Raw genomic sequence first — 27516 nt, 5'->3', positions numbered from 1 at the left:
AATGTAATATGCAGGTTTTCAGATTTTATTATAGGCAACTGAATTTAAAGTTGTATCTTATATACATAGTTATGAGTCTGATGTATCCATGAGGGGTGGGCTGCTGCATAACAATGTGTCTGGTTTATTACAATGACATCAACACCTTTAAGGCTAGTTCACACGGGGCTGCGTCAGACTAGGATCAAAATCCGACTGTCGTGGCTTCCCACTCCGGCGTAGGCCCAAATGAATGGGCTTAGTCCAGAGGGTGCTGCAGCGAGGCGGACACCGGGGCTGAATCAGCTGCAGAATCCGCCTGAAGAAAGGACAGCTCGCTTCTTTTTTCCGTGAGCAGGAACACATCGCTCACGGAAAAAAGTAAGCTAGCGGTCTACATAGACCTCTATTGTGAGAGGGCGGATTCTGACGTGGATTCAGCGCCAAAATCTGTCCCCTCTTGCCTCATGTCAACGAGCTCTTAGGATGAATTGGAACATGAACTATCAAGCACTTGTATCCTCAAGAGTGGAAGATGTAAGAGCCTGCAGCAGAGACCCAACTCTATATGAATGATTATAGATTGGATTGATGACTTGTTTGTCATCCACAGCAACCCTCTAGAATTGGACTCCTTTAAGATGTAAGCTCTGGAAATAAAAGGCATTAACTCTTAAAGGTATTTACATTATTTCCAGAAATTTACATTTCAAAGAAATATGAAATTAATGTAGAGGTGAAGATCCCGAATCAGAAACGTTTATTATGATTATTCCTTATGGCTGTAAGAACATCGTGGAAACTAGGACAGCAAGTAGTGCAAGACCATTTACTGGTGCAAAGTAAGAATATATATGAAATGCAATGCTGACTTGTGGGCGATCCTTGTGCCGATACAGTCCTGAGGTTACAAGTGTCCTATGCACAGAACTTCATAGAAGGCAGGACACACTTTCTTCACAGTCTCTGAATGGCATCGCTATAAAACACCAATTACTCATAATCCCCAGAACTTGGTAATGGAGTCAGTCGCTCTTTGGTGATCAGGAGACCCTTCTCAAATAACATGTTGGCCACAGCAAGCTGGAACAAATATAGAATACAATTAATCCAACCAATATTCTATTATTTTACATTGTGCTCATTTTGAAACATAACCAACCCCACCTTTTTGGGAAAAGTGGCGCAAAATTTAAAACAATTGCAATTTTAAAGAATTTTTGGTGAAATTTTTTTATATTCCATGTCAATATAAATATTTGAAATGTCAATATAAATATTTGAAAAGAAAATCCTATATACTCTGTGCACTAAAGCTAATAAGTTGACTATGTTCTATAGGCGGATTCTTTGCAGCAGTCACAGGACTACAATGATAATGGCTAGTGATGGTCCTAGCTTACGTCCACCCTTTCAGTGCACACATGTCCATAGAGCTCAATAAACATGTCTAGACTACGCTGTCATGTGGTTGCTGTAAAGCAGATTTTTAAATGCTCTGGTAAGATGGAGTCTCTCCCATGAACATGTCTGGAAAATGGGATGAAAACATCTATACCCAAAGGAAAGACAGATGTGTTTTACTTAGAAAAAAAATAATAATAATTAGTGATCCATTCTCTTTAATAGCTATAGCATTGCAATAGTTTGTGGTGTGCATTCAGCCATTTGTTAGATTCACATGAATGTTGCCCCATTCTCAGTAGTCAAACTTAACTGTCCATTATTAATGCCCATTTTGCATGTAAGGGGCAGCTGTTCTCATGGATCTCTCGTAGATTTGGACCTATAGAGGGATCTGTGAATAACTGGTAACAATAGGACATGCCCTATTTGATGGTTTATTAAAGTGGATAGTCCCCAAAAAAAATAATCTGTCATATGAATAAAATTCCCATAAATGGATTTTTGGGGGATTTTTAATGCGGTTTTGAGGGATTTAAAATTTTTATCACTTGGATGTTTCAACTAATTTTTGCGTCTTTTTTTCAGAGACATGTCTTTTATTTTTATAGGGGTTTTTTTTTTGGGGGGGGGGGGGGTTTATTATTATTTCTGGGTAAATGTGTTTGAAGGGAGTCTGCCCGCACTATAAAGGGCAGGGGGAAACATAGAAGCAAACCTGGGGTGACGGCTGTGTTGGCTGCATGATAGACGGATGCACATTTCAATGCTCAGAGCACAGCACTTGCAAAGTGCACAGAAGGCGGCCCCTTCATGTGCCTTGCTAGACCTCCCTGCACGGTATGATGGCTCCAGCTGTCTCCTGGTTGGATACTGCAGTACATCATTCCTATATTCACAGATTAATCAGTCATACATATAGCAGCAGCCATATCTACCTTGTCATCCAGCTCTCCACAGGGAAGGCTTTCTACAGTCACATATCGAGGATAACAATGGAGGAGATATTCTATAGCGTCTACATGCTGCAATGAGAAGTGAGGTTATTGATAACACAAATGGACAGTCATTGCCAAATATTCACAGTCTACAATCTACAAGACTATAGAAATCAATGCAGTGATTACATGATCATATCGGCACAGTAATAAGTGTGTGTCAGTGACATAAGCTAGTAACACACAGTCCCTACAGTCTGAGCCGCAGACTCGCTCACCTCCACATCGACTTCAATAGACTTTAGCTCCTCCCGGTGGTAGACTCTGGAGTTGTCTGTGGAGTAATACAATAAACAGGCTTCTCCTTCACTACATAACCTGCAGAGAAGCAAAGATCAGAGTTAGAAATGTCATGAATGTACCGTGTTTATTAGGGACCTACATGACTTATATAATCTTCACGCATCTATAACAAGACTGTGTCACTGCTACTCAGGGTACTTCAAAGTATAGAACAATGTGTCATACATGAATAGTACATGGCAGTAATATATCTCATTACAGAAATCGGGTTCTTTTACACTTATTAGGCTGCTCTCCTCCTCATCTTCACTCAGACTGCTTATCTGTATTGAATCTATCAAAGAAGTCTATGGAGAGGGAAGGGGGAGGCTAGATAAGTGATTTATTGCTTCATTCTTTGCAGTAGATCCTTGTCTTGAAGACAGCATTGGCAGAGGAGCTCTCCCTCACTCAGTATAGCAGCCTCAGTTATTGGTCTTTTTTAGAAGCCCCCTTCCACCCCTCCGTTCTTCATAGACTTTTTTTAATCAGATCATTTTTTTAAATTTTTTTTAAAAGAACCTCTGGATATTTTACATAAAACATAAGATCTCCTCTCCCTCTGAATTAGTCCCTCTGAGGACGCTGTCATATTCTATATTGATCTATGAATAGCCTTGTAGTTAAAGCATAGTATCATAGGAATAAGAGTCCTGCAAATCAAAGACACCTGGCACTGAAACCTATGAGTGACCAGTGTGTGCCAAGGCTGTCCAATAGCAGCGATCTATTTGAAGAGTCAGGAGGCTCCTGACTCCAGGCCCCAAATTCTGTCAAATTTACATATAGCTTTCCATTTTGTATATACTTTCAACCATATAATGACCTTTAAGGAGAGCGTAATTTTTTTTTCCTCCATAGACTTCTATGTAACAAGTAACTCAACTAGATAAATGGAGAAGGGAACAAATTTCTTTATCAAGATAGATTATAAGGTTTAGACTGTACTATTAATATTTATATAATTATAAATTATATCAAAAGGCTTGTTCCACGCTTTAGATCAACTAACTTGTGTCCCCACGTGCATATGGAATAAAACTGAAGCGTTCCATGATAAGATGCCATATTATAAGTCTTTGCTATAATACAGGACCTGTATCCAGGACTGGGTGAAAATCCAGAGCTAATATGAACGGTTATACTTCTAAAGATACTTCTAGAACAACACTGAACTAAAAGAAAGAACAGGGACAGAGTCCATTTGTACGCATAGAGGCCAGTATGAAATCAGAACAGTCATCTATATTAGATTCCTAATAGCAATATTTCCTGCCATACATTATTAAATCACTAAACTGAAATCAATGCACACAAAGGAAAGACTGCACAGAACTTCCTGAGCCAACATTATCCATGGGCATTATTGTCATTATACTGGCATAGGTTCCATCTGATCTATGGCCGACTTGTTCAATATTATATGTGAATATATGAAACTTGGTCAAATGTTTTTATTAGAGGGATGTGATATCTGCTTCTCCTTCCTGTAGTCTCCAGTTTTTATTCTCATGTCTGCCAGCTTGTGCAGAAGAGAAGGTGAATTCTGTCCTGTTGTATCCAGAGTCCAGTGATAATGTACTTCTATTACCAAGATGGTAAACGGCTTTCTTTGAGGGTATGTCCACAAGATAGTACCGCTAAGCCACAAGAGATGATCCCACCATTCACTTGTCCCACTCAGTGGAATAAATTGGACAACATGTTATATGCAAGATGTAGCTGGAACAAAGCTGTGTAAAACTGAGGAACAGAACTAGTGTAATTTTGCTTTGTATGGAGGAATTCTTGCAGCCTGCACATAGTTGTAACGTGGAGGGTGAATCTTGACTGGTATATAGCTTTAACCATTTACATATAGTATTCTGTATGAATAAAAGTGAGTGCCATGCCAGGGTTAGACGGGGGCCCACCAGGGAATACACCTGTTCATCTATGGCCCAGTCTGAGCCTGTCTGGAGCCACTGAGGGGGCCATTCTACTAAATGTGGAGCCACTGAGGGGGCCATTCTAATACATGTGGAGCCACTGAGGGGGCCATTCTAATACATGTGGAGCCACTGAGGGGGCCATTCTAATACATGTGGAGCCACTGAGGGGGCCATTCTAATACATGTGGAGCCACTGAGGGGGCCATTCTAATACATGTGGGGCCATTCCACTAAATGGAGCCACTGAGGGGGCCATCCTAATACATGTGGGGCCATTCCACTAAATGTGGAGCCACTGAGGGGGCCATAGGGATTGCAGTAATATGAAAAAGACCGATAGATCACAATAGTTGACGTTTCGGTCGTGTAGACCTTCATCTGAACTGATCTATAGTGTGAATACAAGGCATGTAGGATGCGTCCCAGGCCTGTAGGGTTTTTCTGTCCGCTTGAGAAGTCGGACATCTTTACATGCAGACAGGGAAGGAAGGGCACGGAGTGCAAAAGAACGCACCCGATGCCCATTTAAATAAATGACAGGTGTCACGGACACAGCTAGTGTCCGCTCCTAATGTCCGTGCCAGATTTTGAGCGGACACTAGGAGCGGACACTACCTGTCAGACACAGACGGTAGTGTGAACGCTCCCTTAGGGTTTGATACTTTTCTTGAATAGGGTGAACACAGTAATACATTATCCATGTTTTCTCATTACAGGTGTTACAGTGCATACAAGTAAACTGTAAAGCAGACTGACCTTGCTATCCCACCTCTCAGAAACCGTATTTGTGTGTCTGTCTCAAGCTGGATGATGCCGTCTTTCACGTCTCCATTCTCCCACCGAGCTGGGACTCCGTACACACTGTGCTCTCTCTCAGCTGCAAAAAGGAAAAACACATAAGGGGCGCCAATTTTAAATCGATCAGTTGCCAAAAACAACAACAGACAACAGCTGTCAATTTTACAGGATAAAATGTGATGGAACTGAATTCTAATATTCATTCTATGAGGTTATTCTCAACATATTGGAGCGGGGTTACTAAACCATTCATGAAAGCTTTCTGTGTAAAAGTGGTGCATTTATGGGGCACAACTATTAGCACCAAAAAAATGTGCTACTTGCCACTTTTATGGGCAGAGCAGGGACCAAGGAAACTGGTAAACTTGTAAGAATTATACCTGAAATCTATGTCGGTGTCTGATCGATCACATATATCTCAATCCCAGTGCACAGAACTTCCCACAGCACGCCAGGGCTTTTTAATGATGCCGACACCGGCATACACAATGCGCCAATCTTGATAAATTTCCCCCATTGTATAGACTTTTTTTTCAACATGAGCAATGTCACACCTTCATAACATTAAATGATAAGCAAGTGTGAGAAACATAACCACGACTAGGTCATACCCGGTGTCAGTACAGGAGGCAAGCAGTCATGCAGGAACCCCTTAGCCTTCTGATCCACAGCAGCGTCGATCGGTGCATACTCCGCCAACTTCCTTATCAACCCTCGAGCCTTTTCTATGAAATTCTGCCTCTGTGGGTTCAACTACAGAAAAAAAGAGAGACTACAGTAAAAAAAAATTACATAACTGAAACACTTGTAAAACAATCCATATTAGAACTAGAGGTTACAAATAAGATCTGGAAATACATTTGTTAAAAATATTGGGAGCAGATTTACTGCTGAGAATGTGTCAAAATCTTGGTGCAGTTTGTACCTACAAAATTGGTCACATATTTATTAACAGTTTTAGCCACTTTCTGCACCTTATTCAACAAGGAGGGCTTATTGGGAAAGGGGCATGGTTTGTTGGAGAGGGGCCAGGCTTAATAGGCGGCACCACGTTCTGAAAAAGTGTCAAAACTGTGCAGTAGAGGTAGAGGCGATATAGCGGCAGCAGTGTGCGCACCCTGCTTGGAGAAGAGGAGATGAGCGCGCACCCTGCCAGTGCAGAGGGAGGAGTCTTCTCACCGGAAGAAGCCTTGGATGGTAGTATGAGTGGAGTAGATGGGTGGGGGGAGTAGAAGAGACTAAACGTTTCCAGAAATGGGAAAATGGATCGTCACAGGATAATCAGAAAATGTGCCTGGGGTGGTCACATGACTGCCCCAGGGATATGGGTAACTACATTTTTTTTTTTTTTTTTTTAATAATGTTATTTAGAAAGTAGGAGGGGGAGGGGGTTTAGATTAGTGTAGGGATTTCAAGTTACCCCAGACAACCCCTTTTAACTAACCTAACATTTTGAGGAGGTAAAGACAGAGTCAAAACATAGAAGAAAAGCATCAGACTTCATTTTTCAAATAAGGCCAAGTACGGTAGAGGGGTCCCAAATAGAGATGAGCGAACACTGTTCGGATCAGCCGATCCGAATAGCACGCACCCATAGAAATGAATGGAAGCACCTGTGACACTGACTTTGCCAGGAGGCCGGCGTCACAGGTACTTCAATTCATTTCTATGGGTGCGTGCTGTTCGTATCGGCTGATCCGAACAGTGTTCGCTCATCTCTAGTCCCAAACAAAATTCTTGCACAAAACTGGGCCCTGTGTTTGGGGCCACTGCCTAAGAAACAACAGGTTAACCTGATATTTTAGTCTGTAGAACAGAGATTTATTTCACCTTATGTCCATGTAAGCATCCTGCCCTCAGACTAAAATGTAATTTCCTAGACACGAATGCCTTCATAAGTCACTTGAGAAACATTGGAGTCACCTAATGCTTCACAGTACAACACATGGTATTATGTGCGCCGGCTACCTGTGGCTTTCAATTTCCACTTATCGGCAGGCACTTACAGGCTCAGCTTGACATTGCCTTATGTTTTTATTTCTATCCACAAAAAAATAAAATAGCAGACAAGGTCCAGGAGATGGATACATCAATTATTACAGTTTCTTCCTATAGAAAGAGCTACTAATGGCACAGCCTGGAATGTCTTCAAGGTGAAAACAGAAACAAAAGCTACTTACTGACTCCGCATTTTGTACGCCCATGTAATCGAGGTAATCCAAAGGAAGCCCTTTCCGAAACTCAACATCATCTTCAGCAGCGATCTGCAGGGCTCCTGGAAGGAGCTGCAGAAAAGGTCATTACAGAGGAGACAAAGTCATATAAAGAATGGCAATATAGAAGAGAACGAGGCTACAGCCGACTTCTCAATTAAAGGGTTAATGCTATGTTAAAGTGATGGCAAGTCGCTAGGATTACTTTATGATTGTGGTGGTCGGACCTCTAAGAGCTCCTTGTATCAGTGACAATGCTGCAGCACTGACTTAGCGGCAGACCGGCCACTTGGCTGTGCAAGGAAACACCACAGATTAGAAATGAGCGAGTAGTGAAATATTCGAGATTCAATACTCGTTTCGAGTAGAGCCTCAATATTCGACTACTCGATCGAATATCGAATCCCATTATAGTCTGTGGGGAAAAAAATACTCGTTTCAGGGGAAACCACTATTCGACTAAAAGAGAGTCACCAAGTTCATGAATAGCAGGAGGAGAGCGTTTAGGAGGAACAAAGTGCAATTGAGGAGTGCTGAGGAGGAGCACTGTGCAGTTAAAGCGCACGGGCCCCATGGACTATAACAGAATCCATGTGCTTACAGAGCACTGCCCACATGAATGATTCATGCGGGCAGTGCGCGGCAAGCACACGGACCCCATTATAGTCTATGGGGTCCGTGTGCTTTAACTACACAGCTCTTGCAGTTGCGCTGATATTCCTTTTGGGGGGGGGGGGGGGGGGTCCTCCTGCAGACTCCTTCCGGACGGGAGGCAAGCGCTAATGTGAACCGGCCCTTACTCGTCCTGCAGAACCAGCATTGATTGGCCGAATGCCGAATACACTGTATAGCATTCGGCCAATCAACGCTGGTTCTGCAGCAGGCTTGTCCTTGCTAGTCAGGAGAGGTGGCAGCTTGCTGTTACGAGGGAGCTGACTTTTTCTCAGGAATGAATTGACCAGCGTTGATTGGCCAGTGTACAGCATTCGGCCAACTAACGCTGGTTCTGCCGGAGGCTCATCTGTGAGGAGGCGGAGTCTAAAATCGGACCACAATGGAGACTGCTATGGTCCGATCTTAGACTCTGCCCCCTCACAGACGAGCTTCCAGCAGAACCAGCGTTGATTGGCCAGTGACTTACTGCAGTGGTCTCGTGACTAATATACAAAAGGGCAATACATTTATTTATTTATTTTTTAAATCCTAGAAAACCCTTTCACTTGTATTGGGCATGTAAGTGGCATCTGTGGACCTATAGCACTGGCTTCATTATAATGAAATGGTGAATCCAAGAAGCAGCTCCATCTCACCTTATCCAGCAGGTCGGCCCAACAGTTCCTCTGAAATGAAGAGACGGTTATGTGTAAGGAGTGGGCATCAGGAAGGCAGTCTCCTTGATGGATAAAGCCTCTTGGAAAGTACAAAAGGTCTCCAGCTTCTAAAACGGTTTCTAGAATGGGCTTCTCAACATCTCCGTCATTGAAATTAACTGGTGGTGATAAATATAGTTCAATAGGCCATTAATAATAAATCATGAAACTGAGATAAGGAAAATTAAAAATGGTCTGCTCATATCTTAAGGGTTGTACAAGATAAAACATTTTGCCAGCTTGTGCTATAAAAATTTACTTTACACATATCCTATTGCAACCTCTTCTCGAGGAACTGCCAGCTTCACATGCAGGTATTCCCATATTATGGCCTCACATCCCGGCCTGACTGTGGTACTATTGACCTGATCCATCAGCATTATAAGGATCTATTTGTGCAGAACGGTCACAATAGACTGTAAATACTTCTGTACTCCACTGAAAATGCATTTTTTTCATCTATAGAATATTCTATGTACAATAAAGGTCCCTTAATGTGGCACATGACCTGGATTATCTGTGGCCAACAAAAAAAAAAAAAATTAAACAAAAATACTTAAATGGGTAATATGATAGCATAAACAGGGCAGTAAGCTCCTCTCCTGCCTGGCAAACTGCTGTCTGCACCGTGAAGACTGGTTTAGCTCACTCACAGATTCGATTTTATTGAGGTCTATGGGAAGGGGAGGGGAGCAGAAGGAGTCAAGTAAGAAAGAAGCAAGCAGAGAGGAACAAGCTGCTGGAAGACTGTTTGTTTTTTTAATTAACAGTTTTTCAGTAGGCATTACCATGATTGAGTTGTATTGATCGAATAAAGCTCTGGTGAGAGATCTTACTACAATCTGCTCCAAGATGTCTGTTTCATCTTGCTTCTCATTCACACTCTCTTCTCTTCATGCTCCCTCCTCCTCCTCTCCCCCTTCCTTCCCGCCATAGGATTGAATGTACAGCAGCTTGTTTTCAGTTAAGAATGGGTTTTTCTGATTGAACTGAGCAGTTTGCCAGGCAGGAGAGAAGCTGGTATGAGCAGATAGGAGCAATTTCCTCGGATAAGATATATTGCAAAGTTTCTTATATTCACCTGAACTGTTCATTTACAAAAAACTATTTGATTTAAAGAGTCTTGCTTCAAGCTATTCTAATCAAACTATGGCATAAAAAAGTCCTACCTGCAAGAGCGACTTTGCATAATATCACTATTTCTGGTAGCTATGCACCAGGCTATAAAGTATAATATCTCAACGTATCAAAATAAAATAAAGTTACTTTATAGTTATTACAAATGTTCACACAATTTTAGAGGTCTTAACATATTTATAAAATGTAAAAAAAAAAATATTTAAAATGAAATAAACTCTCAAGATAGAAACATTTTTTGAACCAGGGGAGTATCAAAAGTAAAATGGATGTAGTCAATGAACTGTATATCCATTAGCTTGTCTGCGGGAAATCTGTACAAAACCATTTAATACAAATGTAGATGATTACAAGCAGTAAGAAAGCCCTGGCCAGCACCACTTGTAATGGTGAAATGCAATGTATTAAAGGGATCCTATCATTAACACTCAATTTCTTATCACTAAGACGTCGGAATAGCTTTAAGAAAGGCTATTTTTCTCTTTCCTTTAGTTGTCTTCTCTGCGCAGTATAAATCCCGGTTTTCGTCAGTTTACAAATGAGCTCTCTCACAGCACTGGGGGTGGGCCCCAGCGCTCAAACAGCACTGGGGGAGTCCCCAATGCTGCAAGAGAACTCTCCAGCACCGCCTCCATCTTCTTCCAGCGCAGGCTTCTAACTTCTAGGCCTCGGGCAAAGTCGACTGCACATGCCTGCCGGCCACAAGAAAATGGCCGCTTACACAGTATTGTAAGCGGCCATTTTCTTGTGACCGGCAGGCATGCGCAGTCGACTTTGCCCGAGGCCTAGAAGTTTGAAGCCTGCGCCGGAAGAAGACACGTGAAGAGGACGTTCCTGAAGAGGATGGAGGCGGCGCTGGAGAGTTCTCTCACAACATTGGGGACTCCCCCACTGCTGTTTGAGTGCTGGGGCTCGTCCCCAGTGCTGTGAGAAAGTTCATTTGCATACCAACAAAAAACAGGATTTATACCGAACGGCGGCACGGAAAAGACATCTAAAGGTAGGAGAATAGCCTTTCGACGTTAAAGGCTATTCCGACGTGTTAGTGAGAAAAAATTGAGTTTTAATGATAGGATCCCTTTAACTAGTACATCATATGAAAAATGTCATTCATGCAGTACAACAGTCTGGTCCTTACCACTTGAGAATTGAGGAAGCATCTCCGATGAGTTCCTGTAACGAAACAGCAATTAAGTTACATAAAAAGCATCAAATCCAAAGCATACCTGCAGCTATAATATGATACAAGTGAATATAAGAAACTTTGTCATACCACTAAAGAAAAATGCTTCTTTCCCCATGTTATGAGGCCTCTTTCATCTTCTACATCCTCATCTGTTTTACCCAATTCCTCAATCTGATGCCACTAATGAGACTCACATTTGGGGGAGTGGAACGGTCAGTCTCACTGACATATAAATGGTTATAACTAACCATAGAAGTCTATGGAGAAGGGAGTAATGGAGGACAAGGTTGCTGTTACTCGCTATATGTCTAATACTACAACCCTCTAGCATATCCTTAGAAGCAGCAGGACATTGTTTAACAGTCCTGTCTACTAAACACAATGGAGGCAGCAATATGTACTTGTGGATCCAAGTAGCCACTTCCATAGACTCCTACGATTAGCTCTAACTTCATCGATCTGTGAGGAAGGCTCTCCCTATCAATGCTGTTCGTGAAATAACGCTGGGTGGACAAATAAAGAGGCAGGAATATGGAGGAGAAAAGTAGCATTTTGTGTATTATAAGATGTAGTACCGCGCAAACATTATAGGCATATATAGGAAAATGCTACAAAGTTAAAAATACTAATGTTAGGGTATGTTCACATATCGATATTTGGTATGGATTTTGAGGCAGAATCAGCCTGTCCTGATTGAAGCAGGGCACTGCTAAAAATAAGCTAAAAATATTGCAGACATAAGGGTGAGCAAATTCTATTACATATGTTCTATCTTTGCATTGCTTCTTGTATAAAGGTGTACAGAAACTTAATATGCTGAATCGCTACAATGACAAGAATATGTTACAGATCTTATGCAGACTATTTGGCCAAAATACTTACAGAGAAAACAATGCAGCCAGTGGTGTAACAATCATGGTCGCAGGAGGTGTGACCGGGACCGGCCCTGATGGGTACGGGGCCCACGGCCAGCTGGAAATGGCTGGAGCTCCGGACTACCATGATAGTGGTCGAGGAAAGCCTGGTTCCCCAACTGCAATACATACTGTGAATGGAAAGGGGCCCATCAGGCTCCTTTCCCCATTGAATGCCAGCCCAGGGTACTTGTATAAAAATAAAAAAAATACTTATAATCACCAGTCCTGGGCTGAACATCCATCCTGGGCTCTTCCTGCCCATAACTGAGGTCACGCCAGCGGTCACATGGGGCCTTCCGCTGTAATAGCGTAATCGCGCCCCACGTGACTGCTGGAGCCCAAGAACTCAGTCATAAGACAGAAGAGGATGCAGCAGACAGCAGTACAGAGTGAGGATTCCCTGGAGAGGTGAGACAAGGTGAGTATAAAGTGTGCGCTATTTTAATAATTTCTCCTGGACCTCTACTTATTATACTCTGACACCAGAGTATAATAATAGCACCAGCTCTAGGATGGGGGAGGCTCTTGGGAGCATGTAATAGTATGTGGGGGGTGCCACTGCAGAGCACATAACACTGTGTGGGGGCCACTGCGGAGCACGTAATAGTATGTGGGGGGTGCCACTGCAGAGCACATAATACTGTGTGGGGGCCACTGTGGAGCACGTAATACTGTGTGGGGGCCACTGTGGAGCACGTAATACTGTGTGGGGGCCACTGCGGAGCACGTAATACTGTGTGGGGGCCACTGCAGAGCACATAACACTGTGTGGGGGCCACTGCGGAGCACGTAATATTATGTGGGGGGTGCCACTGTGGAGCACGTAATACTGTGTGGGGGCCACTGCGGAGCACGTAATACTGTGTGGGGGCCACTGCGGAGCACGTAATACTGTGTGGGGGCCACTGCGGAGCACGTAACACTGTGAAAGGGCCACTGCAGAGCACATAACACTGTCCAAGGGGCACTGTGAAGCACATAATACTGTGTGGAGGCCACTGTGGAGCACGCAATACTGTGTGGGGGCCACTGCGGAGCATGTAATACTGTGTGAGGGCCACTGCGGAGCGCGTAATACTGTGTGGGGGCCACTGCGGAGCACGTAATACTGTCCCAGTATTGTTTACATGTCAAGTGCTGCACTCCTCACTCTCTGTATTCTTGATAACTGTAGTTGTGGGTACTAAAGCTGTAGCCCTTTCAAGTATCTGAGATATCACTGAAGCACCTGTACCTGCCAATATGAAGAATTTTCTCCAGGAAGGGGGTAGGTAGCCCCAAACAAAAGTTTGCACCAGGGCCCACAATACTTTAGTTACGTCACTGAATGCAGCTAAATCCTTCTTTCACCTTACACTGTTCAGCACTAACCTTGGACTGTAGACCCTCCAGTGTTTTTTGCCTTCCAGCTGAACCACAAAGGCCTCAATGTCGTCATAATGTGGCGCAAACCCCTGTGTACCAGGAGGGGTGAGGTACCTGTGAGGAAAAAAAACAAAAAAATAAGGGATCAAGGAATTTAGCAGCATAAAAATGTACTCAAAGGCAAAACTCTAATTTGGACAATAACTATGACATATATACACATTACTCCATTCCCCAGTGATCTGTAGAAATGAACTATTACCAGCCCGTCTAGTTAGCGGATACACTTGCTGGACACAATATCAGATTTGCTGGAAATTAAACAGGACTTTTCAGATTGTTGAAGGGAAACTTGTATTAATGGAGTAAGAGCCAGTTTACCTTTTTTTGGGCATCTAATATACGGTACATCATTGATCTATTTTACTTCTTTTTCTTAGAAAACAAACTCTAAAGTTTTCCCTAGCAAACCTCCAACTAAAAATTCTGTACACGGTGTATGGCTAGTACTTGCAGATGTGCTGCATATAAAGTTCTAATACCCCACTGTATTTTTAATTATTTTTTTTATACATAGATCTGCAAATCTCAGTTTTCATTGATTATTTTCACCAGCAATGTCCCAGACAGAGCTGCTAGGGTGAACTTTAAAGGGATTGTCCCATCACAAGGATCCTATCTATACTGCTTGTTAATGTGGATGTAAGACTTTTCCTAAATACACCGCTTCAGCAAAACTGCTTTGTATGTCCACTATCTTACTTTATTCATTTCTCTGTTGACACATCCCTTGACTTATCTGCTCAAGAGTCAAGTGATGTATCTGCTGCTCTCAGGGAGGAGGGAGGAGGGGCTAAGTGCATGGGAGCGAGCCTGGAGGGGGGGTTTACACTTGGGGGGGGGGGGGCGCCGATACCGACCCAGCATCCGCTGTAATAGAGAGGCGGATGCCGGGGAGTGTAGACGCCGACACAGGTGCCTGCAACATCGCTACGCTCCTGCCGCTGTCTGTGGAGCGGTCCTGCCGGCGGTCAGTGCATCGTACCGCCAGACACTTGCACTATCGTGTGGCTTATGCCACTTGTTTGCAACAAATTGATATACTATATACCCCTGAGGAGTCTCGCATGAGACGAAACGCGTAGGGTGAAGTTGCAGTAGTTATATGTATGTCTGGGAGCTATGGACTGAATCCTCCATACCCAGTGGTGTAGTTTTTCCGCTATCCCTCCCTGTTGGTGTGGCGTTAGGCCAGTATCCTCAGGGAGGAAGTGGATACTCCCACTATTTGCACTATAATATTGGGTTTTGGAGGTTGATACTATTTTGAATTCAGTTCCAATATACTCCGGACATACTTTGTATATTGTAGGGAGGTAGGATCTCCTAGTAAAAGGGCTGAATAGGTGAATTTTAACTACATTTACTCGCCCATATTTTTCCTACCCTCCGAGGGGATGTGGCACAAAGGCTAGTGCACACCCAGTAAATATCTGGCGTTTCCATTGCCTGGTTTGCCGGAGATGTGTTTTTACCTTTTTTGTTGTTTTTTATCTGCAAAAAAATAAAGGTGAAGTTTTATTTTTATTTTTGGTACTTGTTTTTGGGATTACTCTCCCTTCAGTGAATTTTGCCCTGCATGAAGCCAGCAGCGGCAGGAGCGATGCTGCTATTCCGGAGGGGAGGGGGGGCGGAGGAGCGGAATAGCAGCATCGCTCCTATTGCTCCTATGCCCACATGCACTATTAGAGTATATGGGCACCATAGAGAGGGATCCCCAACCAGGACCCCACCATCAGCCAGGACAGAGTTACGCTGTAGTAATGCATCTTGTTCTAGCAAACGCAGGCACTCCATGTATTTAGAATATTTCCACTGTCATGGCGGCTTCATGTTGTGGTGATACATGGTTGACCACAGCTTCCTCTAACAAAATCAATGGATTACTGTGAAGGCTCCAGAAATATTCAGTGAACTCAGCACTAGAGAGCAGCGAATACTATTCGAAACGGCCGTTTCGAATACCACGCTCCCATAGCATTGAATGGCTGCTTCCATACATTCCTATGGGAGCGTGCTATTCGAAACGTCCGTTTCAAATAGTATTTGCTCATCTCTGCTCAGCACCATTTATTGCAAAATCGAACTGAAGGATTTTGAAAAAAAAAATAAACACACATTGAGGCAGATTTATCAATGCCTTGTATGCCAGTTTTCTGTCATACAAGGCATAAAAAGTTCAAAAAATTTGCAACTTTGTTTTCTGTGCTGCCATTGGCCCACCAAATTTATTACCATATCAATGATGCAGGAAATTAGTTCCAACTACAAACTGGAATTCATTTCCCCTCCAGACACACGACCCGATATAGCGGTTTTAAAGAGGCGTACCCTATGCTGACCCAAGGGTGTTGAAGGCTGCCATTAACGTCAGTCTTCACAAATCTTCCTCAATTAATTTTAAAAGGCAACATGACCAGTGCAGGAAAGAAAAGCAGCATACGTACGTGTTTGCCCCAACCATGCTTCCAAAAAGTTCCTGCAGCACAGACAAAACATTCCACACCGTGGAGGTGAAGCTTTGAGGATTCAGTAACCGCAGTGAACATCCATTCTGCAAATACAAGGCAACATGTAGATTATAGCGGCACAGTCACCCAGTCCCCAACCACTTTTTGGGGTAAAATTGTAAAAAAGTTACAAGTTTGCAACAAAAACTTTTATATGATGGAAATGAGTGATGTATCCTTGATAAATTCCACTACTGAGCTATTCGCCATTATCTTCATCCAGTTATGATGAGCTCTCTCCAGCAATACATAAGGTAGGATCAGTAACCTTAACTTTTCTCTGTGTAGATACTTCAAAGAACCCAAGAACATGTTTGCATTTGTTATTGCTTTACACAATCATTTACTTTCAATGACACAAAGCTGCGGTACCCAACAAGGCCACTGCGAGGTGCACAGCATTAGGGATGGGGGGCACTGTAAGGCAGACCCCCTCTGACCTTATATTGCTGGAATATCCTAAGGAATGACTATCAATATTGTAATCCTGGGCAACCTGTCAGTCCGTGATTTCCATAGATTTTATTTTCAGCATGTTGTTTATTCACCTTGTAATAGTCCCATACGACCAAGGGTAAGGCTCTGCCAGGGGGATTGTGTGTCTCTCGGACTCCATCAGTATAGCTGGTAACGTCCAAGTTAACCCCAAACTGCACATTATCCTACAATGTAACAGGTACAGACATCAGACAAGTATTATACTATTATATACAGACTTTTCAGATGACAGAACCATAAAAACAAAAAAAAAAAAAAAAAAAAAACCTGCACATTAGGGTTGAGCCGATCTTGAGATTTCAGGATTGTTTTTAAAATCCGATTACCGATCATTTTCCATTCGAACCTGAACCCGATCCCAATTCCGATCCCATTGCAAGTTAATGGGATTTTTTTTAATAATCCAAGATCGGATTTTAAAAATGATCCTATTCACTACACAGCATGGAGTCTAAAAATTGAACACTTTAATTGTTAAACTTCACGCTGTGTAGTGATTAAAAAAAATCCTCTGGCTACTTAGTCCCCTCTCGTGTCCACTTACCTGCACAGAAGAGCTGCCTCTGGTCCGGTCCCCGCTGTTCTCGCCTCACTGTCCCCGCCTCCCAGGTTAGTGTTACAGACCTAGGAAGAAGGCGGGGCTTGTGGCTTAGGAGAGTGTGGGTGGGTACAGGGTGGGGAGATGTGAGAAGAGGAGCGAGAACAGGGGGACCGGACCAGCAGCAGCGCTTCTGTGCAGGTAAGTGTTATGCCCGGTTCAAATATACTGATGTGTTCCATCCGTAAGAGTCCGCATGAGGACCTCTACGGAAAGGAACACAAGCGCAACTGCAAGTGCTGTGCAGTTCAAGCACACGGACCCCATCATAGTCTATGGGGCCCGTGCGCTTGAACTGCACAGCGCTTGCAGTTGCGCTTGTGTTCTGTCTGTAGGGGTCCTCATGCGGACTCTTACGGACAGAAGACATCAGCATATGTGAACCAAGCCTTAAGCTACTAGAGATGTTAGCTAGTCTCCCATTAGCATGAAAGGATGCAGCCGGCGCGCAGGGGGTTAAGCGGCCGGACGCCAGCACAGGCTGTGTGCCGGCTGTATCCATTCATTCCTAAGGGACCTAGCTAACATGGTTAGCTTTTCCCACAATGCTTGGACAGTAGCAAAGCATTGTGGGAAATAATCTCCAACCTTGATCACGCCTAAAAATCTTATATATGTAATATGTATATGAAACAGTAACTAAACACATACTGCATTCATTTGAAGAGCGAATAACTGGTAGAAAGAAGAAATCTGTAACATGATGTCCTAACCATAGTGACCCTGACAGAAGGTGACAGAACAGCTTGCCAGCCCTGCCACAATCTGCTGTGCCCCCCAGCCCGAGGCTCTGTGCCACATGTGCATAAGTAATACATGGTAGGGCATATGCCACAATACCCTCTGCGGTTCTGACAACTTTCTGTATAGCATTTGCCAGTCTTCTCAAATTTGCAAGCTAAACAATAATTCAGTATGTTAGACTTTTATAACACAAACAACCAAAAAGGCAAATATAAAAAAATTACTGGGACCTTATTAATATATATCAATAATAGAAAAAATCCCACGCTGATGTAGAAAACATACAGATTTATTTTTATTGATACATGTTAAAATACATAAATATGAAAAATGTCGGAGCACAACCACAAAATAGAAAAATACAGATTGCCAACAGAAGAATGTACAGCAAATGGAATAGATGCCTAAAATGTATAGAAAACACCCACACTATGTCTACCCACCAAAATGTCCTAACCATTTTTTTGTGGGTAGGTTTCTCCATCTGATTACTTTCAAATGCTTGGAACACCACATGGAAATTGGATTCCGGCACAGCTGGAGATTTTCTCCCACCCCCACCATTCCAGAGCAACAAATATTGTTAGTTTATTGCCTCATATGCTATTACACTTTCCACCGTCAGGAGGGCGGTGTCAAGCAGGAGCAGTCAAAAGGGTGTGTTCTAAGCTCAGACATTGGTTGCCTCTGATTGGAGCTCAGAATAATGCTCCCCTGTCTGCCGCCTCCTATCTGATAGTAGAGAATCTAATAGCATATCAGGCACCAAAACTATCAGCACTTATTGCTCAGGAACGGTGGCTACATAAAAATTCCAAGTTTGCAGGAATCAGTGGAGGGGTGGCTACTAAACAATGGTTAAATTGGAGATGGTGAAAGATCATCTTTAAGGCAAGAACTTACTTCTCGGAGAATCCGATCAAACTCTGAAGTGGAAAAGAATCCATTGTAGTATTTGTTATTGTGCCGCTTGATCAAAGCGGGCTTCTTCTCCCAAATACATCTATGAAAAAAAAAATGAAATAGAACTAGACGTTATGTATCGGTAATATATAACAAGCCACTGTGCAGCAAGTAACATGATAGAAAATGTATAGTATATAGTATTCCTTCTATTCCCATCACACAGGATTATAACCAACGTTTAACGTAACATATCTTTCTATCCGAAGGGAGAACCATGTCTATATAAATGTGGGAGAACCATGTCTATATAAATGCAGATGACCCACCTGAAGAATTCGTCTGGTTTCACAGGAGAAATAAGCCATTCAAACAAGGCTTTAGCCCTTTCTTTACTGTTCTGGATTTTTCCCAAACTCTGCAGTACAGACTCTAGAGGGGGTCCCATGTGCTGTTTATTGCTGATCTCCGAGCCCTGGAATAAGGAGCAAGTACTCATGAAAATACATTTCTTCAAAAATCCCCTATTCAATTGACACCGAGATCTATATTTCGTCTATGAAACCCCCCACCCCCACCCCATCTCCCCATCACACATATAAAGACCCAAGTTTTTGTTCTCGCCATATTTGTGCTCAAATTTTAAGACTTTAGGGCTATGAAAGATACAGTCAATACTACGGCTCAGTGGCAATGGCGCTGAGCTGCAGAAGGACCAAGTAACTTCATGTGAATGAGGCTGCAGTGCTCGCCCCTCCATCAGCTGATCAGTGGGGTTGCCACTGCTGCCGCACAATGCACCGGTCTAAATAAATCCCCCCATGTGTGTGCTATATAAGGTTCTCTATATGGATGAAGGGGGAGGCCATTACCTTCAGTTGTTGTGGGGGCTGATCTTTCCCGTTGGTGATCTTGCTTGGCATTTTGCCTCCCTTATTCGAGTTCTTTTTCTTGTTGGATGAAATATTTGGTGTGTGTAACACTCGGGCGCCATCTTCTTCTTGACTTTCACAATGTCTTACTAATGCCTTGCTTTTTGACTTTTTCTTTTTCTTTTGCGAAGACTTTGCGATCGCACCCTTGTGCTTCTTTTCCAGACCCAACTAAAAGAAAAAGGAGACATTTTTTTTCTATCAGGCCAGAGTTCACACACAACATAATTATTAACCAGACTACAAACCTAAAAAGGAATACAACTGTTATAAACCTTGTAGTGACACCCTTACTACACTACCACAATGTCACTCTTATTTGGGCTATGACTGTACAGTTTTGGTTAAACTCCCACTTATTCTCATTGTACTGTATTTTAGTATTTCATAACTGGAAATATGCTTTGCCATAACAATTACCAAAACCACCAGAAAAAACCTGACACATGTGAAATGGTCCATCGTCTAAGAAGCCTGCCGATATCTGCTGTATGTTCCTAAAATAAAATGCTGGGATTTACCAGCCCCTGCACAGATCAGCTTTTGGGGTTGCATCCAAGGGCCATTTGGACAATGCATGGAGCCAATGCCTAGCGCTGTACAGTATATTGTATAGTGGCTGGGTGCCATTACTGCAGATCAGCTGCCACTGACCGGACATCAAAAAGAGCTGAAATGCAGTTCCAGGTATATGGGTAACAGAGCTACCGGCTTCCAGATCTTTGTACTGTCTTGTACGGGGTCCAGATACAACCCCTAAATATCTGATCCATGCAAGGGCCAGCTGTTAGACTCCCAGCGATCAGAAACATCATAGACAACTCCTATAGAGAAACACTCCATCCCCGCACCCCTCACTTGATTATCTATATATTGCGCTCTTTCCAGCTTCTGATCAGAAACCATCTTGAGGTCAATTTTTAGGTTTCTCTCTCTTTCTGTACTCCGTTATCAATCACTTGATGCCTCAGCATCACATTAGCCGCTAGGGAAAGTACTATCTCTGCCTGCTGGTGGACAGTGTAATAATCCTTGTATCATTATTCTCCTAAAAATAATATTATATTTTATTTTTCATTATAAAAAGCCATAACTATTCAATGAGGCTACTTTGCCATCTTTTGTAATATAGTTGCATTTTTGCTGAGATTGTTGCAAAAATTCAGAAAACATCCCAACAAAATAAAAAAAAGAAAAAACGTGATTTGATCCCACTGTGTAAACAGTTCCTGAGGCTAAGGTCCCACGGGATGTCCTGCAAAGCTTCAGGTTAAGGCCACACAGGACGACATGCAGCTATAAAGCGCTGCGGGAAAACCATGGCGTTAACGCATTGCGGTTCTTCCCACAGAGATTTAAATAGAAACCTCGCAGAGTTTTCCTCCGCAGACTTTCTGTTACAATTATATCTACGGGGAAGCCACCGGTGTTTCTGTAGATATAATTGACATGCTGCAATTCCCAAAACTGCACCGGTTTTGGAAATCGCAGAGTGTCCGTGCTGTGGTTTTTACCACAAAGTGGCCATGGGATTTGCAACAATCCCATCCACTTTGCAGGTACTGTAAAGTGCCATGATTGTTTTCACCACAGGCAAATCACGGCTTTTTCCATGGGGCCCTGGTCTTAAACAGAAAGTTTACGGAGTTTCCTCTGTGGACTTTCTGTTATAATTATACCTATGGGGAAACCGCCGGCGTTTCCATAGGTGTAATTGACATGCTGCGATTTCCAAAGCCACAACGTTTTTGGAAATCGTAGCGTGTCTGCACCACCGTTTTTACTGCAAAGTGGGCATGGGATTCGCTAGAATCCAATCCACTTTGCCTTTCCTATAAAACTGTGATTTTTTCTGCGGCATTTCCACCGTGGGCAAATCGTGGCATTTACGTCCCATGGGGCCCCCGACTAAAGTAACTTCAGAATTCTGCAATAAGCTCCCTAAGACAAGCTCAGTCAGGCTGAGGAGCACAGCGGGTGTTTGGGGTGTTGAGAACCCATTACAGACATTATTCGGAGACTGGTAGCTGAGGATGCTGGGGGGGGGGGGGCATTTTTTCAGGCTTTTCTTTCATTCCAATAAGTAAAACTGCCACACAACGTCCCCATATTGTACCTTGGCACGTATGCCATATACACGACGCCAGCTGACAGGCCAGTATACAGATACAAATAGTATATACCACTGATAACCATACATCCCAGGTCCTCTGTTAACATTCTGCCCCCTAATTTTTCTTTAACCCTTACCCTCCTAGGTCACCCCCCATTACTGACCCCACTTTCACAAACTGTCACATCAGCTATAGAACTGATAGGGCTCTGGGCAGGACAAGTCTATTTCCGGCACATTTGGGTCAATTCTTTACATACTTTGCATTTCCCCACAGCTTAGACACTTCTGCTCTATGGCAATCGATGCGGCAGGGAATCCTGGTACTTGTAGTTCCCCAGTACCCGTAACCATACTTTAAACGTTAAAGCCACAGCAAACAGCTACAATATGGCAGAACCCCAGGACGGCCATAGCAGGATAGAACTGACCTGAGGCTTCGTCTCCTCCTTCACAGTCTGGTACGCAGCGAAGGCTGACACACGTGGGGGAGCCATAGCCACCATACACAGGAAGCAGCCAGTAAGGGAAAAGTCACGTACGAAAAGGCTTCAGTTGCCAGTGCTACGTCTTGACGTCACCGAACGTCTTAAAGAACGCGAGTCTGGAAAGTGCTCCATCTAGTGATGATGAGGCGCCATAGCAAGTGTGCACGTACAAAATGCGTTATTAATGACATGTGAATTTAATATATAATAAAACGGGGTCAGAGCCAAAATAAATACCGCCAAACTGTGATCTAGAACATGTAGCACATATACTTACTCTGGCTACATGGAGGCGTCTGTGAATAGGTGTTACGAACGTTCACTATTACATACATGGACACACACACGTATATACAAGTGCACACATACATCTGTACACTCCATACATTCAGATACTTGTACATGTATCCATTCTATATATAATAACATATAGGCATCAGAATACACATACTGACATGTATGTATGAATAACTGTACTGTCAGATGCTACACACATGTACAATGTACACACATGTATGTATTGTGTTACCACTTCCAATATTTTAACTATATATTATGTGCAACAGTAGCAGTATCATTAAAGGGGTCCTTAAAGGGACTAAAATATTGATGATCTGCCTTTAGAACAGGTTATCAATGTCAAATCTGTGGAGGCATCTTCTCTGATCAGCGGATTAAAAGGACCCCAGTATTTGGATTGCTTATTCAGAACAGCACATACATTCTACAGTGGCTGTTCTTGGTATTACAGCTCAGCTCCTTTCCCCTGAATGTGATCAATGGATGTGACATCACATGACTTCACTAGAGTGCCGCTTCAAACAGCTGATCTGTAGAAAACCGAGGAGTCAGCCAAAAATGACAATTTCAATGGAACCGGCTATTAGGACTGTGGAGTCAATAGGCCAAACCACTAAACCAGACTCCAACTCCTAGTCCAACTGACTCCTTCATAATAGGCTAACAGTCATAGCCACAGAAAAGCACTAAAGATCCTCTAATTAATGAAAAAACTAGTAATTGAATTCCTATGAAAGTAAATATGTAAGAAACTATCCATCTAATAAATTACACAGTATTAGTAAGTATCCTACTATCCTATCCTACTAATATTTGTGTGTTTGGATGTTTGTTCCTCAATCACGCAAAAATGGCTGAACGGATTTGAATGAATTTTGGCACATAGATAGATTGTAATCTCGATTAAAATATAGGCTACTTTTTATCCCAGTAAAACACATGGCTTCGTGACCTCTATGAACAATTTAATGTTCACACTACGGTAAAGGACCTTGATGATGTCAGCATAGGCCCTTGAGCTGTTCTCTGATAGGATTACGCTATGGTATGGGTGGAGCTACATGCTATGGTGTGGGTGGGGCTATATAGTCTTACACAGGCACTGTGGAAGCCGCTCACAATGGAGTCCCAGTGAAGGTCAGGAGAGTGCAGCACATGCAGTCTGTGTGTGGGCACAAGGAGTGTATGTGGGGTTCAGTTTGTGTGCGTCGCACAGGGGAATGTGGTGTTCAGCCTCTGATGAAGGGGGTGAACTGTAGCAAATTTCGGCAACAGCCATTTCTAGCACAGAAGCAGCTGACACACTGACAGAAGACAAGCCCTGTAATCAAAATTGCCTGACGTAGCAGAGCTGAGGCAGCGCTGTAGCACATCTTGCTATGCTCTCCATAGGGATGTATGTACTGCTGGTTCTGCTGCGCATATGCACAGATGTAGCCGAGCCGAGACGCGGGTGCAGGCGGAACGTTGGCGGTTCATTGGCGGGCACATTTCGCTAAATATAGGCGGATCATCGCTGACAACAGCCCGCATATATAGTATAATATAATTTTAAATATTTAATCATTTTATTTTGAAGTCAGAGTGGGTATCATTTTTTTAAAAGTCCATCCTTTAGTTCTCAGGAGTAATAAGTCAGTGTGACCCTAGGTGCACATTAGTGTTCGGGTTTCTGTCTACCGGGTCGGCATGGGGACCCAAAAAATGGAGAGCCTGTCTATTTAATAAGACCCCATAGATTATAATGTGGTGCACCATGTTTCTGCCAGTTTTTTACTGAATTCACTGGAGGAAAGTTCCTCCTTGCAGGACTTTTCACTCCGACACCTTTAGATGGTGTCTCCTATGAAAATTCTAACACAGATGTGAACCTAGCATGAGGTGTTTGGTACTGGATTTCTCCCCTCCTCCTTTTCCGAAAACATGAACACTTGGAAAATCCAAGCTTGCATGTGCATGGAATGGGTAGTCATCAGGGATAGCTGTCACCTTAACAAGCCAACAGCTATTGATGGTGTATGACAACTCACCTCAGGAAACCTTAACTGATGTACTGAAGCAAATGAAACTTCTCCCGAGTTGCACCACTTCTCTGGAATGCTCTACCCCAGACAATCAGATTAACTTCAAATTCTACAGCTTCAAACGCAAACTAAAGACACATCTTTTCGCGCTATATAAATAAAATGTATTATTATTATATTATTAATGAAAATGTATAAGAAAGTAGCCCTGAGCTTAACTTGTATCCACACCTAAGGGCATTATGGTGGTTTGGTACAGAGCATTGTTGTCGTATTTCACTAGGATCCTACTGTAGGTACAATAATAATACAACTAAGAATAACATCTGCATGTGCCCTGGGTTTGTGAGTATCTGCTCACACTCCAAATATACTGATATGTTCGTGAATGTGCGTATGAGATAGGAAAATTACTTCGTGGGGACAGGGGCTGATGTAAGTCCCATAGATTGTAAGCTCTTGTGGGCAGGGTCCTCTCTCCCACTGTATCAGTTGGTCACTAGTTAGTCTATTGTATGTGTGTTTGTATTTCTGTGTTTTGTATATAAACCCTCATAAAAATATAAAGCAGCGGGGAATTAATAATGCTCTAAAAATAAATTCATAATACTAAAAATAATATGAATGGCAACAATTTGTACAGCATGTTGGTGCACTATTTATATTATACTATATTACATTCCCAATGGTCTAATAGGTACAGGAACTTCCTGAGGCTTTAGTTATAGATGTGACGTGTCATACAGATTGTGAGTGACAAGTCAGTGTGTGGCACATTTAGTGCGCCGGTCATGGATTTTACGCAAAACTTCAATAATAATTACACTTAATTGTTTAGTCAAATTAGTTAATCTAAGAGTAATGTAAACTGATAAAGTAACATCTATGTAGTTACTGCCCCAGGGAAAACAATGGCACAGGTGCTTACACAAAGCGCAGAACGCCATGGAAGAATCCCGAAAAATGTAGCAAATCATATAGAGGGCGATGATGGTGGATAATGGCCTGAGGCTTGTGTTCTCACTCGCAGATCTGCTGCAGTCATACAATAAAGGTATGTCTGAATGGGCCTCTTTATGAACAGGGTGGGGAGGCAGCGAGGAGGGGGGAGAGGTGTTACATTCAGATAATCACCATATCCAGTAGGTGGTGTGAATAGGCTTCTGGAACGTCACTTTTTCTTAAAAAAAAAATTGAGAGAAGATGCTTATTGTAAAACCAGGAAGTAAAGAGCTTAGTTGAGAGCAAAACCTGCTTGTTGTGAGATCCAGACAAGGAATCCTGGGACAATACAGACACATGGCTTCTGAGGAGCCGAACTCTGAAGGTACAGATGTTTTATGGTTATGTGCGCCGTCTTATTGCCCCTGTCCATAAATATGATCTGTTAGTGGTGAGCAGAATAGACAACAAATAGAAGGTCAATCGAGGTATTAGGAAAAGTGACCTGCTTCATTATCATCATTGTCTTGAGTTTGTGTCTTATTGTATAGTTTGATGATACTTGAAAGTTGTCAGCGCTATTGTTTGACATTAATATATATTTCATGGATAAGATAGAGTTTTGGTGCATTTTGATGAACGAGTATGAATTAATTCCTCTTTCCTTTATACCTTATTGCATTTGTGTCTGCATATCTTTTAGTTTTTGGTTGGTATTTGTATATATTGTATTCTGCATGTGAATATGTGACAATAGAGCAGGTCTCTGCAGTGCTTGCAAGCTAAATAAGCTTGACAACAATTGACAAGCTTGACAATAATTCTGTCTGCAAACTTTGTACATGAAGAAATGATACTGGAGATAAAGTTCCTTATATTTCTTCAGTTATTGGAACTGAATCACTTACAAATGGGGCAGTGATAGGGAAATCGCCATATACAAATATCTAACAGGTAACTGTAAATGCTTCTTGTTTGGCATATACATTGATAATAGCTGCAGTGATGGAAATGTCTATTTAAACTACTTATGATTCATCTGTGGTTTAACAAACTGCTACATGTGAACATGGCGTTAGGTTTTAATCCAATTGGCATAATCAAGATGGCCTCCTGCAGTGCTGGTAACCGAGGACCTGGCATTATGTTACCTAGGTGCCAATTTAGGTTAGGCCTGGTTCACATCTGTGTTCGGTATTCCGTTTGGGGAGTTCGCTTGGGGACCCCCCGAACAGATTACTGAACACATTGACAAGCGGTGAGCAGTGAAAGCACACGGACCCCATAGATTATAATGGGGTCATCTGTTTTCCGCACAGTATCCGCACGAGTCATGTGATGAGGAAAGTAGTTCATGAAGTACTTTTCTCTCCGGATGATGTGTGTGGACCCATTATAATATATGGGGTCCGTGTGCTTTCATTGCTCACTGCTTGTCAATGCATTCGGTATTCCGTATGGAGGGTCCACATGCGGCCTACCAGAATGGAATACCGAGCGCAGATGTGAACCAGGCCTTCTAATATGTTATGATATGGGCTACAATGTGATTTTGGGTGAAGCTCCCATCATGTGGTAACACATTACAGTGTAGCTCTGCCTTCGCTGCTAGTAATAAAAGTGAATGTTACTTGTCACTATATGATGATTGTAAAGCAGGCATTGCTCCACGGTGAGCTTTGGCTGCTGAATACGTGCTGCAAATATCACCATTTATACATTTCCAAGAATACAAGTCTTTACTAGCTGACAGGTGGACTGACAGGGTTTCTTTTACTAAAGAGACGTAGATTTTATTAACCATAGATATTAGCGGTCAGCCAA

General features: G+C 42.7%; 2 protein-coding genes across 2 annotated transcripts in view; one reads left to right on the top strand and one right to left on the bottom strand.

Annotated features, from left to right (window-relative positions):
* Positions 1–15: 15 nt before the first annotated feature.
* Positions 16–22458, bottom strand: RIOX1 (ribosomal oxygenase 1). The gene is made up of 15 exons (XM_075266570.1): positions 22370–22458; positions 19766–19996; positions 19223–19368; positions 18894–18993; positions 16699–16812; positions 16088–16194; positions 13587–13694; positions 11251–11285; positions 8916–9094; positions 7573–7677; positions 6004–6145; positions 5351–5471; positions 2600–2699; positions 2322–2408; positions 16–1062 (listed from the first exon to the last, which is right to left on the bottom strand). Exons 1-15 carry the CDS (start codon positions 22442–22444, stop codon positions 973–975), a joined length of 1740 nt encoding a protein of 579 aa, XP_075122671.1. The 5' UTR covers positions 22445–22458; the 3' UTR covers positions 16–972.
* A 3517-nt stretch (positions 22459–25975) lies between these two features.
* The window catches only part of EDARADD (EDAR associated via death domain), a 44635-nt gene continuing 43094 nt past the window's right edge, over positions 25976–27516 (top strand). The window contains exon 1 of the mRNA XM_075267560.1: positions 25976–26077. Coding sequence (XP_075123661.1) covers positions 26050–26077 — 28 coding nt within the window. The 5' untranslated portion in view covers positions 25976–26049. The remainder of the gene's footprint in view (positions 26078–27516) is intronic.

Source organism: Leptodactylus fuscus, chromosome 3, assembly GCF_031893055.1.
Source record: "Leptodactylus fuscus isolate aLepFus1 chromosome 3, aLepFus1.hap2, whole genome shotgun sequence".
Classification (NCBI taxonomy): Eukaryota; Metazoa; Chordata; class Amphibia; order Anura; family Leptodactylidae; genus Leptodactylus; species Leptodactylus fuscus.
The sequence above is the reverse complement of the archived record's forward strand: the minus strand, read 5'-3'. Positions and strand labels throughout refer to the sequence as shown.

Excerpts from the sequence above, each read along its gene's own strand:
- RIOX1 (XM_075266570.1), bottom strand. The coding sequence starts at position 22,444 with ATGGTGGCTATGGCTCCCCCACGTGTGTCAGCCTTCGCTGCGTACCAG. Across the intron at positions 6,146-7,572 it reads GCGTACAAAATGCGGAGTCA|TTGAACCCACAGAGGCAGAA; the intron begins GTAAGTAGCTTT and ends TTTTTTCTGTAG. Across the intron at positions 2,409-2,599 it reads CTATTGAAGTCGATGTGGAG|CATGTAGACGCTATAGAATA; the intron begins GTGAGCGAGTCT and ends TTCTCATTGCAG.